This window comes from Sphaerodactylus townsendi, linkage group LG13, assembly GCF_021028975.2.
Source record: "Sphaerodactylus townsendi isolate TG3544 linkage group LG13, MPM_Stown_v2.3, whole genome shotgun sequence".
Classification (NCBI taxonomy): domain Eukaryota; kingdom Metazoa; phylum Chordata; class Lepidosauria; order Squamata; family Sphaerodactylidae; genus Sphaerodactylus; species Sphaerodactylus townsendi.
In genome coordinates, this window is record NC_059437.1 from 6,001,896 (window position 1) to 6,015,869 (window position 13,974).

The following is a 13,974-nucleotide window of genomic DNA, read 5'->3' on the forward strand; positions in this document are numbered from 1 at the left end:
AATGTGGTTCAGGTACTGAATGCGGTACATATTTTAAAGGAAATAACATATCTATAGACAAGGAAGTGCTCAGGATTTAATTAATTGTACTTGCTACCGGTCCTACCATACTTTCTAAGAAATGTTTACAGCCTTCATTTTTCACTAGGCTGCTTTCATCCGTGACGTTATGATGCCTGGAGAGTGGGATGTTTGTGTGACCTCATATGAAATGGTAATTAAAGAGAAATCTGTTTTCAAAAAATTTAACTGGAGGTATCTGGTGATCGATGAAGCCCATCGAATAAAGAATGAAAAATCTAAGGTAAGCTTCAGGGTTTTTTTTATCAGTAGCTCATGCTATAATAGCTAAAGTAGTGAATACTTTGGGGGTTGGAGGTGGTGTGCAATGTGGAAAGTTTTGGGGAGAGGAAAACTTGTTGGTACACCTGCCAAAAATAAAAAGATGCATAATGACATACTTCATTTCAGAATGAGAGATGGAAAACCTAGAATTTAAAACAAGAGTTGTTAGGACTGTTTTATTCATATTGAATTAAAAAAAATATTATTAGGAAGGTACAGTACCTGGGACCCTCATATTGAATTACTTGCGACTTCCATTTGTTGAAAATGGAACTTTTTGTATGGTGGTAATAAACTTTCTTTTAACATTTTCCTAGCTATCTGAGATTGTCCGTGAATTCAAGACAACAAATCGTTTGCTACTAACAGGAACTCCGTTGCAGAATAATCTTCATGAACTGTGGGCACTGCTCAACTTTCTTTTGCCCGATGTCTTCAATTCTGCCGACGTAAGACTAGATCTGGCTTTACAAATGTTGTTTTTCTGTTCTGCTTTTGAGAGAGGATGAGATAAAATGTGACGGCTCTGTTGTAAAATATCTTTTTGTGCTAATTCTAAGTGATGGGAAATAACATCACAATCACATGTAATATTTTTTACAGGACTTTGACTCATGGTTTGACACAAAAAATTGTCTTGGTGATCAAAAACTTGTAGAACGACTTCATGCAGTAAGTATAGCATTTTTCTTTGTTGCGGTAAAATAAGAGATTTACTCATTCCACTGCCCTATAAAAATGTGTAGTACAGAAAACATTAAATTATCTGAGAAACAAAGTATTATAGTAATGAAAAGTAAGCCTGCGTTTCTTGAATTCCAATGATGATGAAGAGTAGTTTTTATATCCTACTTTTCTCTACCTTAAGAAGTCTCAAAGCTTAAAAACTCCTTTCCCTTCCTCTCCCCATAACTAACACCTTGTGGGGTAGGTGGGGCTGAGAGAATTCAGAGAGAACTGTGACTAGCCCAAGATCACTCAGCAGGCTTCATGAAGAGGAGCAGGGAAAACAGATCCAGTTCACCAGATAAGAGTCCACCACTCATGTGGAGAAGTGGGGAATCAAACCTGGTTCTCCAGATTAGAGCTCACCGCTTTTAACCACTACACCACACTATTTGTAATAGATTTATCTGTTACAATGATTTCCAGTGATGCATAGTTTATAGCTGATAGTTAGTATAGCTCTTGGGAGGGAGAATGTGTCTTTTCCTGAAAGCAAATCATTTCAGTTAACTTAAATTTATTTATTTTATTATTTCATTATTTATTAGATTTATAGGCCATGCTTTCCATTGGACGGGCTCAGGGAACCCTACAACAGTCAGCGACTTCAGTGCTAAAATCAATCAACATCAGCAGTTACAATGCAATCACAGCACCATAAATCTTAAAAAAATATAACAACCAGGCAACCTGAAAGGGGGCTGGATTAGAAAAACAAAACAAGGATAGGAAGGGAAGAGAAATTAAGAGAGAACGTTCAGGTTGGATATAGTATAGGCTGACCAGCCGTCCCGCTTTTGTCGGGACCGTCACGCCTTTAGACAATTTGTCCCACGGGTTCTACAAATTGTCCCGATTTTTGGGAGGCTGCTGCACTGCCTTGGGGGCGGAAGGCAGTGCGGCAGCCTCCCGTGCGCCCGGCCGCAGGAGCGCATGGCCTTCTGGGGCTTGCCATTTGCCGCTCTGTCACAGGGCGGCAAACGGCAAGCCTCAGAAGCCTGTGCGCTTCTGCGGCCGCTTCCCCGTCCCGGATCACAACGGTGACCATCTGGTCACCTTAATACAGTAGCAGCCCTCAACCGTAGGCCTGGCAGCACAGCACAGTCTTGCAAACTCTGTGAAACTATGACAAGTCCCGCAGGGCCAGGATCCCATATTAGGCATTCAGTAAAGAATTTTGCCGGTTCAGATTTAGGGAAGAGTCTTGAGACCCTGCTTCAGAAAGAACAAATGGTCATTGGAAAGTAATGCATTTTCAGCAGGGAATTAATCAGAAAGGGGCATTGTAAGAACACAGAAAAGAGCCCAGGATTTGGGCAGAATTAAATACGAATATATTAACTGAAGGCTTGTGACAACCTGAAAAAATGATTGGTTCTTAGGTCCTGAAGCCATTTTTGTTGCGGCGCATAAAAGCTGAAGTGGAAAAGAGCTTGCCTCCCAAAAAAGAAGTAAAAATTTATTTGGGACTCAGCAAAATGCAGAGAGAATGGTAAGGAATCCCTTTGTCTTGCTTGCGTTGGGCTGGTTAAAGCTGGGAGCGGTAGGTGGCGAACTGAGGCATTCTGCTAACTATGTGGGGCCTGTCTTTTATTAGGATATTTCTGGCAACCAGACTTTGTCTATCTTTTTTCTTCATTTTATGGTGTGGATGCTGTAATGCTTGACGTATATTCTTCAGATGTTACTCTCGTCCCAGTAATTTGGAGTAAATGCATCTGTAACATAGTAATTGGCTTTGAGGAGTATCTGGAAGTGTGTCGAGATGCATTTTTGCTGTCATGTATTGTCTGTTGTTTATTTGTACCATTTGTTTGTACCATCTAGAAAATTGACCTGTTTTGTGATCTGTCCAAACTCCTGTTGATGGGGGTATATATGAAAGTTAGATATTATGTTAAATATGAATAGTATTATAAATAAAATCCAGTTTCCAAAATTGTACTGTGAGCATATCGAAGGAACAGAAGGCTGGGATTTGGAAGAGAGGTAGAGCTAGTGCAGGGGTCTGCAACCTGTGGCTCTCCAGATGTTCATGGACTACAATTCCCATCAGCCCCTTCCAGCATGGCTATGCTGGAAGGGGCTGATGGGAATTGTAGTCCATGAACATCTGGAGAGCCACAGATTGCAGACCCCTGATTGCATATCCACTGAGCATTAATATTGAAGAAGATAAGAGGGAACGAAAGACAGTATATCAGAGATGCTTTGTTTAAGTAAGCCCTTTGAGTTAAATTCAGCTGGAGCTGGAAGAATGTTTCCCTGACTATGTGCATGTCTGGTTTGCAGTGTTCATCCTTCTAACCTAGTCTGAGATTTGACACTACCTGTGATACTTCCTTGCCATTACTATAACTCTTGATAGGCCTATAAGTACTAGTGCTAAAAAATCCTCAGGTGGACTCCACATGGGCCAAAAACAGCGATGTGTAAACTCTTTTACACCATTTTAAACTATTCTACACCATTTTCACATCGCTGTTTTTGGCCCATGTAGAATCCGCCTTATTCTGTTTCTGCACAAATTGATTCTAATTTACCAAACTCTGTCACACACTTTCTTGGAAGTACGTTCCACTTCTGTAGTACTTGCTTTTGAATAAAGATGCATATGATTTATGTACAACATGTACATCTTCAGACTTTAAGGACAAGCACTTGTTCATAAATTGCCAACATTGCTACAGGTATACAAAGATCCTGATGAAAGACATTGACATCCTAAATTCAGCTGGAAAGATGGATAAGATGCGGTTGTTGAACATTCTGATGCAGCTGCGGAAGTGTTGTAATCACCCCTACCTGTTCGATGGTGCAGAACCAGGTCCGCCCTATACCACTGATACTCATCTTGTGACCAACAGCGGTAAAATGGTGGCTCTCGATAAATTACTATCAAAGCTCAAAGAACAGGGTAAGGAATTGCTGAGTTATGTGGGATGAACGGCCTGCAGTTTGGGCCACAGTTGGGAAAGAACAAAACTTCACCCTTAGTTTGATTTTTGGGGTTGCCAGAGCTAAGGAATTAGTTTACACCTTACACCAGACCTGGGCATTATACGGCCCGCGGGCCACATCCGGCCCGCCGGATGACCCTGACTGGCCCCTGCTTTAGAAGAACCCGTCGTCAAAATGGTGGCCAGGAGAAGCGGCGCGAGACTGGGATTATTTAAAAAAGCCTCTCTCGGTCATTCACGTGCGCGTGCGCACTTCCCCCTCTTGGGAGCCCCGCCTTCTTACGCAGGCGCGGTGTCAGGAACAGACGGGGAGGATCGCGAGAGAGTTAAAAAAAAGCTGTAGTTCTCTCCCCACCAGCATATACTGGTTGTGGTGGGCTTTCCAGGCTGTGTGGCCGTGGTCGAGTAGATCTTGTTCCTAACATTTTGCCTGCATCTGTGGCTGGCGTCTTCAGAGGTGATAGCACACTTCTCTCTGTGCTACACCTCTGAAGTTGCCAGTCACAGATGCAGGCGAAATGTTAGGAACAAGATCTACCAGACCACGGCCACACAGCCCGGAAAACTCACAACAAACAGTTGAGTCCGGCCATGAAAGCTTTCGACAATACACAAGCATATACCTTTAGCAGCCAGCTTGGCTAGTACCATGTTTTGGAGGATGTCGTTCTGGTAGCTGACAGTAGCTTTGTGATTTGTTTGTCCCTCCCCCACCAGGTTCTAGAGTTCTTGTTTTTAGCCAGATGACCCGTTTACTGGATATACTGGAAGATTACTGCATGTGGCGGGGCTATGAGTATTGCCGGCTAGATGGACAGACACCACATGAAGAGCGGGAGGTGAGAGAGATTGGTTTAGTTACTTGAATTTGTATCCCATCTTGTCCCCAAGGGTGGTTTGGAAACTGGTCAGTACCTGCTCTGTGGCTCTTATACGGCAGCAAGTCATTCCTCAGAAATGTCTCCTAATTAGGACACCCAGATTTTGTGAATTTTATGGGTCTCCAAAGGGATTGCCCCCAACTCCCATTGGTTCCAATTGTTTCTAGTGGGAGATGGGGAATACCCCCTTTGGGAACCCATAGAATGAAACCCCCTGAACCAAACTTCACCAAACCTAGTTGCTCTTGTCAGGAGAGTCTCCTGAAGCCACCCTGGATGTTTGGTGCCTTTACTTTGAAAAATGCCCCTCCCTACAGACAAATGCCCCTCAACTTCTCCGTATGCTCAAATGGAGCCAAACCTTTTCAGTTTTTTTTCAGTAAACCCAAAAATATTAGACTATTTGGGTTTTTCAGTTTTCTGGTCATTTTAAAGCCAAAGTAATCCCAACTTGAATTTTACCGTTTTTTTGTTTTTTGCTGAAGGCTCTTGGATTGCCATATTGTTCTCTTGATTCCAGTTAGCCCCATGTCTTGCCATGGAAATAAGCTACATAACTTGTTTTTTTAATAGCTGATAAAACCACTGTTGTCTTGAAATTTATTTTATTTATTTATTTATTTATTTATTTATTGCATTTTTAAACCGCCCTCCCTCAAAGGGCTCAGGGCGGTGTACAACAGATAAAATATGCAATCTAATAAGCTAAAATCATGTATAATAAGTTAAGCAATTTAAAACTGACAGCAGTAAAAGTAATAAAAATCAGAACCATTTCATAAAAGGCGATATACCCTCCCCTCTCCTCCCTTGCGCCCACAGGAGGCCCAGATGGTATTGGGTGTTATCCTCAGCCCGGCTGGCCAAAGGCCTGGTGGAATAGGTCTGTCTTGCAGGTCCTGCGGAAACTTGTATTTATATATCCAGTCCTTTATTGTTGGTATTTTCAGGAATTTCCATTCTTTAGCATGTGAAATTCTTGCAGCGGTGATCGTATACAATACTAAAATTTCATTTTCTTTTTTAAATACTGTACCTATTAAATTCAACAGAAAAAAATTGCTGTCATTTTAATAAAATAACTTTTTCCCTTTTAGGAAGCAATTGACACCTTTAATGCCCCCAATAGTAGAAAGTTCGTTTTTATGCTGAGCACAAGAGCTGGAGGTTTGGGAATTAATTTGGCTACAGCCGATGTTGTGATCCTCTATGATTCTGACTGGAATCCACAGGTGGACCTGCAAGCCATGGTGAGTGATATTTTAGTACGTCTCAGGCTGCTGTTCGCATCTATAAGGTATCGGAGAACTCTGGAGCTGAGAGGAGGGCTTAGAACGAAAGCCAGAGAGTTAGGAGAGGAGTAAAGCAGGTTGGTTTGGACTCTGCAACTCCAAACTTCAGCGTCAGGGGCATATAGGGAAGAAAAAGTGCTTGATTAGTTCAGGCATCCACTCTACAAGAAGAGGCTGACCATTCCATTGAAGTGGACTGAGCAGCAGATAGCTGCCTGAGAGCCACAGTTGACACACAGGAACAAATGGAAGGGGGCAGTCCTTCAGTTGAATGGCAGAGCATCTGCTTTGCATGTGGAAGGTCCCAGGTCCCAGGTCCACTCCCAGGCACCTCCAGTCAAAGGGTCAGGTAGTAAGCAATGTGAGAGACCAGCCTGAGACCCTGGAGAACCTCTAATATAATCTGTCTCTGATAAAGGCGTTAGTTGAGGTCCAGCTTTTGAGAAAATGGTATGCTTCCGCATTAGAATATAGTTCTGAATGAATAAGAGAATTATCATTTATTTTTTCATGCTGCATGCGAACGGCCTCCGCCTCCACGCCGGCAGAATTCTTGCCGGCGTGGAGGCGCCTCAACGGCCGTGCAGAAACAGCCAGAGTGTAGTCAGAGGAGATGGCTCTAACCTTGATGGAGCAATGCTCTGAATCATTATAAGACAGCTTCGTGTATTTTGATTTTGTGCTGCAAAACAGTGTGTGCTCCTTCAGGGACTTTGATCAAAGTTTTGGGCAGAAAGGGTGTCGGCTGGGCAGATAGGGGACTGGAAATCCAAAATGCAGTTATTTTGCTATTGACAGGATCAGAGGTCTTCTTCTCCACCTTCCAAAGTGGCAACTATGAGCACTGCAACTGAGAATTAACTCAAATCCCAAATAGCCTCCACACAGCATAAGTTGATGCTGGAATTCCAGTGTTGGGCCATGTATATGGAGCATAATTACCACATGTTTTTGAAGTGGCCATAGATTCTTCTTCACAGACCATAAAGGAAGGGGGGGGGTCTGTCTCAGAATGAACAGTGAACAGGACTTGCACTGAACATGGGTCATGTCTTAGTGGCAGGCACCAAGTCATTGTGAGAGAAAGGGTGCCAGCTGGTTTGGATTGGTTCAAGATGCTAAGCAGCTGTAGCTTTTAGGATCAGGCTGTGAAAGCTGAGAATGAAAGAAGAACAAAGTTGATCTGTAATAATCTTAGGGGTGTAAAGAACTATTTTGTACTCTTGCGATGTTTTTGTCAGTAAGGCTGTGCCTAATACATTGTTTAAAAGACCTGTTTTGCTATTAGGACCGTGCGCATCGTATTGGACAGAAGAAGCCAGTGCGGGTATTCCGACTTATCACTGACAACACTGTTGAAGAAAGGATTGTGGAGAGAGCTGAGATAAAACTGAGGCTGGACTCAATTGTTATACAGCAAGGTATGGCATGATTTGTGTTCTGTGGCTTAAATGCTGTTTAACCATTCTGAAAATATTGAGAATGGACAAGGTTTCTACACCTGTCCTGCTCCATCGGAGAGCAGAAACCACTTCTGTTTATGCAAATGCAAGTTCAGAAGCAAAATTTCCTTCCAGCTGCAGCCCCACAAGCATTTTTGGGTGCCATTCTGGAGGCTCCTCAACAGCCATAGCAGAGAGAGTGCTTAAAAGTACCCCTTTGTATCTCAGCCATACAAAGTGAGGGATGAAACAGAGAGAGGGCAATGCACAAAGGGTCTGCTGCATGATGGGGGCGAATGGCCCTCGCAGCAAGATTTCTTGTACGGAGGTATTTTCTTGAGCACTGCTTTCACTTTCCATTCTCTCCGCTGCAAACAACACCACTTCTAGCGCAACTTTTAATTTGCTGTGTTGCCAGAGCAGGCAGATCTGCCAGTTAGCACGGCTTTGCCCCAACCATCTTCCCTCCACCCATAGTCAGCCTACCTAGCTCCACTCTTCCCACCCCCTCGTACTGCCATCCATGCCCTCCCCCTCACCCCTTTCCCCTTGCATGTTGCTGGCTCCTTACTTCTCTAATTGCTCATATTGAGATATTGATATAATAATATAACAACAGAGAGTTGGCTTTTTCAAGGCACAGTACAAGCAGAGACTCTTTTGGGCTCCACCCCACCTCTTCTGCTCTACTTTAGCCCTTCTTTTGATTGGGGGGGACTTTTAAAATGTTTTTTGAACCAAGCCTTTTTTAAAAAACAAGTCTTTCTCTTCTCCTGTGGCAGCAGCAGCGGCAGGAAGTGTGTGTGTGTATGTGTGGAGGGGATGCAGAAAGGGAGAAAATATTAGCTATAGAAGATGGTCCTGTTCTTCAGCAGCATGTGGTCCATGGAACTGCTTTGCCTCTTTCATTTTGGGGGCAGGGGGTGGATTATTTCTGGAAAGGGGCTGCAATATCGTTATAACTGCAATAACTGCAATATCAATATAACAGTAATTTAAAAGCGTTTATGAAGCCAGCAATCTTGTCACTACTGGGTGTGATGAGATCTGTGCCTTTAAGGCTGAGTTGAGTAAAGAGAACCAGGAGAAGCAGGGCCTTGGAGAGTTCAGCAAACAAATTGCGTGGCAAGGAGAGCTCCTCATGTGTAAACAGAAACGTGAGGATACTCCACTGTGTAATGAAGAACCCTGAGGTAAGTGTTCCATTCATAACGGGGCAGAGTGTTGTACAGTGGGTGCAGTGTTTTGCTGTTGTACGTAGAAGAAGAAGAGTTGGTTTTTAAACCCAGCTTGTCTCTACCTTTAACACGTCTCAGTGAAGCTTACAGCTGCCTTCCCCTCCTCCCTTAAAGCAGGCACCTTGTAAAATAGGTTGGGCTAAAGAGAGTTCTGAGAGAACTGTGGCTGGCCCAAGGTCACCCAGCAGGCTTCATGTGGAGGATCAGGAAAGAAAATCTAGTTCATCAGATGAGAGTCCACTGCTCAAGTGGAGAAGTAGAGAATCAAACCCAGTTCTCCAGATCAGAGTCTGCCACTCGTGTGGAGAAGTGGGAAATCCAACCTGGTTCTCCAGATCAGAGTCCTCTACTCTTAATCACTATACCATGCTGGCTCTCTCAAGACCTATCTTGTAATTTCTGTTCAGACATTCTCTGTCTATTAATATTTTCCGTTTTTTGTTACACATGCAACCCCATCCCCCAGTAATGACATCATAGAATTTTTTTATGAAGGTGAGTGAGGTGTTACCCAAGCAAATATTGCTTTAAAGTGAGATGTTACCCAAGCAAATATTGCTTTAAAATAAATGAGTCCCTATTGTGGTGTTTTTTTCCTATTTTCATTCAGGCTGGATATGCTCAAAACTGATAGGACTTCTTTGCGGATAAATAAACTTAAGTTTGAACTTAATCTTCGCTGTCATTAATGTTAACTTCCAAAAAAGCAAATTATAGCCCCACCTTTTAGTTAACAGACAGGGAAAAAACCCTGAAGTAGTTGAGGTTTTCTGTCTGTGAAATATTACATGAGACAGCATATTTATTGCCAGCTAGGCTTTAAATATATATGTGTTGTATGTGGGATTGTGAACCTCTCAAATTCTATACATTCTCCAAGGTGTAAGATATAATCTAAGTCACCAGCTTTGTAATCATGATGATAAAAAGTTAGGCCAGGGAATGTGACAGTTATTTATTATAGTTTTATTTTGCTTTTCAGCCCAAAATTGGCACCCAGGATTGAAAGTGTAACACAAAAGCTAACAGTGAATACTAAATATGCCTCAGGGGGAGGGAATTCTCAGCTGAAATAGACACAGGCATGGTGTATGTTTATGTGTGTGCCTGACTTGTTGTTGCTGCCGATGTGGCCCTATTTGTAGCATTGGGCAGCTGGAGGGAAGCAGTCCTCAGCTGGAAGTGTTCCTGGCTCCTTCCAGCTGGCTGTTGTCTACCAGTTGTAAGAACATAAGAACATAAGAACTAGCCTGCTGGATCAGACCAGAGTCCATCTAGTCCAGCAATCTGCTACTCACAGTGGCCCACCAGGTGCCTTTGGGAGCTCACATGCAGCATGTGAAAGCAATGGCCTTCTGCGGCTGTTGCTCCCGAGCACCTGGTCTGCTAAGGCATTTGCAATCTGAGATCAAGGAGGATTAAGATTGGTAGCCATAGATCGACTTTTCCTCCATAAATCTGTCCAAGCCCTTGTAATTTGACATCTGCCCCATTAATTAAAATGTATCCAAGTTATCACAATGTATTGGTACACAACTTTGGGTGCCAGGCACAATTCCAAGTCTATGAAACACCTAATGAACTATTTTAGCTGTTCAGGAAATGTACATAGCTACATCCCCTTTTTCCTTTAGGTTGTATGTATCTCTGTTTGTGTGTTATGTCTTTGTTATGTGTTATATAGTGAAAGCGCTTAAGGCTTTCCCATGGTGGGCAAATTCCCCTCTTTTTTTTGGTTAAGTTTTTCTAGAGTTTTCCCCCATTCCTTCTTGTATTAAATCTTTGACATCATTTTTTTTTTTGCAATTTGTTTTTCTCAGCCAAAACTGAATGGAAAGTTTTAGGGCAAGCGCACCCTCCCCCCCGCCCCAATGCAAAGAAAATCTTGTTCCAGAATATTATTTTCAGTTCTGTTGACCATCTCAGCCTCTAATTTGCAGCTCATAACTTTTGGGAAGAAAAGCACTACTGTTTTAAAATTTAGTTTGGTTATTAGTCTATTGAAGCCCTTTTCTGGATGACCCAGTCTAGCCTGATCTCATCATATCTCAGAAGCTAATCAGGATTGGTTCGGGCTACTCCTTGGATGGGAGACCACCAAGGAATACCAGGGTTGCTATGCAGAGGAGGACAATGACAAACCACTTCTATATGTCTTTTTCCTTGAAAACCCTACTGGGTTGCCATAAGTCACTGCAACTTGACGGCACTTTACACACAAAAAACATCCTGATGGATCTGTCCTCCCAGCTCATGTAAGTTTTTCGTGCAGCTCTCAGAGCTGAACAAAGTGGCTCATCCCTTTTATGTGCTTTGTGCAGCTTAGCAGAGTAGGGGAGCCATTTGTCACTTGTTGAATTATTCCATCACACCAGTTTCATTTGATCCTCACTTTTAAGTTGAGTAAAGATGGCAGTTGTGTTTCCATTGAAGGGTCAGTACTGAATTAAGACCCTCCCCACATTACAGCAAGTGGGTTAAAGTCTTGGTTAGGTGAGAAAGGAGTGCCTGTCTACTTCTGACAGCAGGCTTGAGATTGCAGCTCTCTCTCCTTCTCCTTTCCCTGTGTCAGGAAGGCTCATTGACCAGCAGTCTAACAAACTGGCAAAAGATGAAATGCTGCAGATGATCCGGCACGGAGCAACGCACGTGTTTGCTTCCAAGGACAGTGAGCTGACTGATGAAGACATCACCACTATTTTGGAGAGAGGTGAAAAAAAGGTGAGATGAAATGGACCTTATTTATTTCTAAAGGGGCCTCCAGTTTTATGTGCAATCAGACAGTGTCTTAATCTTTTGTAACCATATTTACTTATTTAAAGCATTTGTTTATAAGTCCGTGCCTTTTTGTTTTCTCTCTTTATTTTTGTGCCTAGACATCAATCTTTGACTTAGGAAAAATTACAGCTGTTCTTCATAGTTTTCTTTTCAATGACAAATGAAATATTCTGAAGGTTGCTGCATTCTTTTTTTTTCTTGGTGACATGCTTTAGACGGCTGAAATGAATGAGCGTATGCAAAAAATGGGCGAGAGTTCCCTCCGCAATTTCACAATGGAAACAGAAATGAGCTTGTATAATTTTGAAGGTGAAGATTACCGGGGGAAACAGAAGGTATCTTTTCTCTACATGTGTTTGCATTGCAACTGTGTGTGTGTGGCCCATTGTTTTGTTTTCCATATTTGTTGGCATAGTCCCATTTACTTCTGGTGATTTGTTTCTCCCAATTGCTTTCGCTTCATTTTCTAAACCTGTAGGTTCTTCTTCAAGAGATTCTTGTTTGAAGGAGGGTGTCATCTTTTCATCTCTTCAGCATAGCTTTTGAGCGTGTTGTTCCTAACTTTATTTTGTCCCGTTTAGTTCATTCATTTCTGGGTTGATGTTTCAATATGCCTAACCATACTTTAAATGTCCTTTTGATTTGTTGGATCATGTGGAACTGACCTCTTCTTCTTCCTTGTTTGTTCTGTTTCTTTACACCTGTTATTATAACTGTTCTCTTTGTCTCTGTGTTCAAGTCGCTGGTAGGCTGGGTTCAAACATCTTGCAAATGTTCTCTAAGCAAAGTACCTCAGCTTTCAAAGAAAGGTTTGTGTTAGGAAGAATTTACGATTTTTAAAAAATGTTTTTTGTCGTCTTCTACTTTATGCAAACAGCACTTCGTAAGGGCACTGTCGCGTGAGACTGTCTCACATAGAAGTTTCCTTGCTTTAAGAACATAAGAACATAAGAACAAGCCAGCTGGATCAGACCAAAGTCCATCTAGTCCAGCTCTCTGCTACTCGCAGTGGCCCACCAGGTGCCTTTGGGAGCTCACATGTAGGATGTGAACGCAATGGCCTTCTGCGGCTGTTGCTCCCGATCACCTGGTCTGTTAAGGCATTTGCAATCTCAGATCAAAGAGGATCAAGATTGGTAGCCATAAATCGACTTCTCCTCCATAAATCTGTCCAAGCCCCTTTTAAGAACATAAGAACATAAGAACTAGCCTGCTGGATCAGACCAGAGTCCATCTAGTCCAGCATTCTGCTACTTGCAGTGGCCCACCAGGTGCCTTTGGGAGCTCACATGCAGGATGTGAAAGCAATGGCCTTCTGCTGCTGCTGCTGCTCCTGAGCACCTGGTCTGCTAAGGCATTTGCAATCTGAGATCAAGGAGGATCAAGATTGGTAGCCATAGATTGACTTCTCCTCCATAAATCTGTCCAAGCCCTTTTTAAAGCTATCCAGGTTAGTGGCCATCACCACCTCCTGTGGCAGCATATTCCAAACACCAATCACACGTTGCGTGAAGAAGTGTTTCCTTTTATTAGTCCTAATTCTTCCCCCCAGCATTTTCAATGAATGCCCCCTGGTTCTAGTATTGTGAGAAAGAGAGAAAAATTTCTCTCTGTCAACATTTTCTACCCCATGCATAATTGTATAGACTTCAATCATATCCCCCCTCAGACGTCTCCTCTCCAAACTAAAGAGTCCCAAACGCTGCAGCCTCTCCTCATAAGGAAGGTGCTCCAATCCTTCAATCATCCCCGTTGCCCTTCTCTGCACTTTTTCTATCTCTTTGATAGCTTTGGTTTTGGAGTAGCTTTTATGTGGTTATACAAGGAATGGCCTAACCTTTGCAGAGCACAGTAATGTGAGATTAGTGATCCAAGTATTCTCAGAAGCAGGAAGTACTCTGGTGGGGCATAGACCTACTCCTCCTTTGGATTCCCTTTTGATAGGGCCTTTGCTTCAGAGCCAGTTGAAGTTGACTGTAGAGTAACAAAAGCGCTACCAGAAAATACAGGCTATGCCTATCCTGGGAGAATCATATCTTGGTTTGATTAAGGCTGCTTCCACATGGACATTTAGTTCTGCTTGCCTTTAAAACTTGCATTCCCCCCTCCAAAATTTTCATATAACGTTATTGAGCAAGCATTCACCATCTAGATTTTGCTCGGCCTCACTGCACTTTTTCCCCATAACCTGCTGTAGTTTAGTTTTTCTAGAAATATCCTACTCAGAGTGGGTTTAGTCACTGCCTTTCCCTTTAGTATCACCTTTTCCCCACTCTTCTCCCCTAGTGTGCTTTTGCCAGCATTGAAAAAAC

General features: G+C 42.8%; 1 protein-coding gene across 1 annotated transcript in view; it reads left to right on the forward strand.

The window, feature by feature from the left end:
* SMARCA1 (SWI/SNF related, matrix associated, actin dependent regulator of chromatin, subfamily a, member 1) overlaps positions 1-13,974 on the forward strand; it is a 67,380-nt gene that overhangs the window by 15,180 nt on the left and 38,226 nt on the right. Inside the window, exons 7-16 of the mRNA XM_048514236.1 lie at positions 149-304; positions 663-794; positions 949-1,017; positions 2,454-2,563; positions 3,762-3,988; positions 4,749-4,870; positions 6,010-6,162; positions 7,493-7,625; positions 11,457-11,605; positions 11,878-11,997. Of these exons, the coding sequence (XP_048370193.1) occupies positions 149-304; positions 663-794; positions 949-1,017; positions 2,454-2,563; positions 3,762-3,988; positions 4,749-4,870; positions 6,010-6,162; positions 7,493-7,625; positions 11,457-11,605; positions 11,878-11,997 (1,371 nt within the window). The remainder of the gene's footprint in view (positions 1-148; positions 305-662; positions 795-948; positions 1,018-2,453; positions 2,564-3,761; positions 3,989-4,748; positions 4,871-6,009; positions 6,163-7,492; positions 7,626-11,456; positions 11,606-11,877; positions 11,998-13,974) is intronic.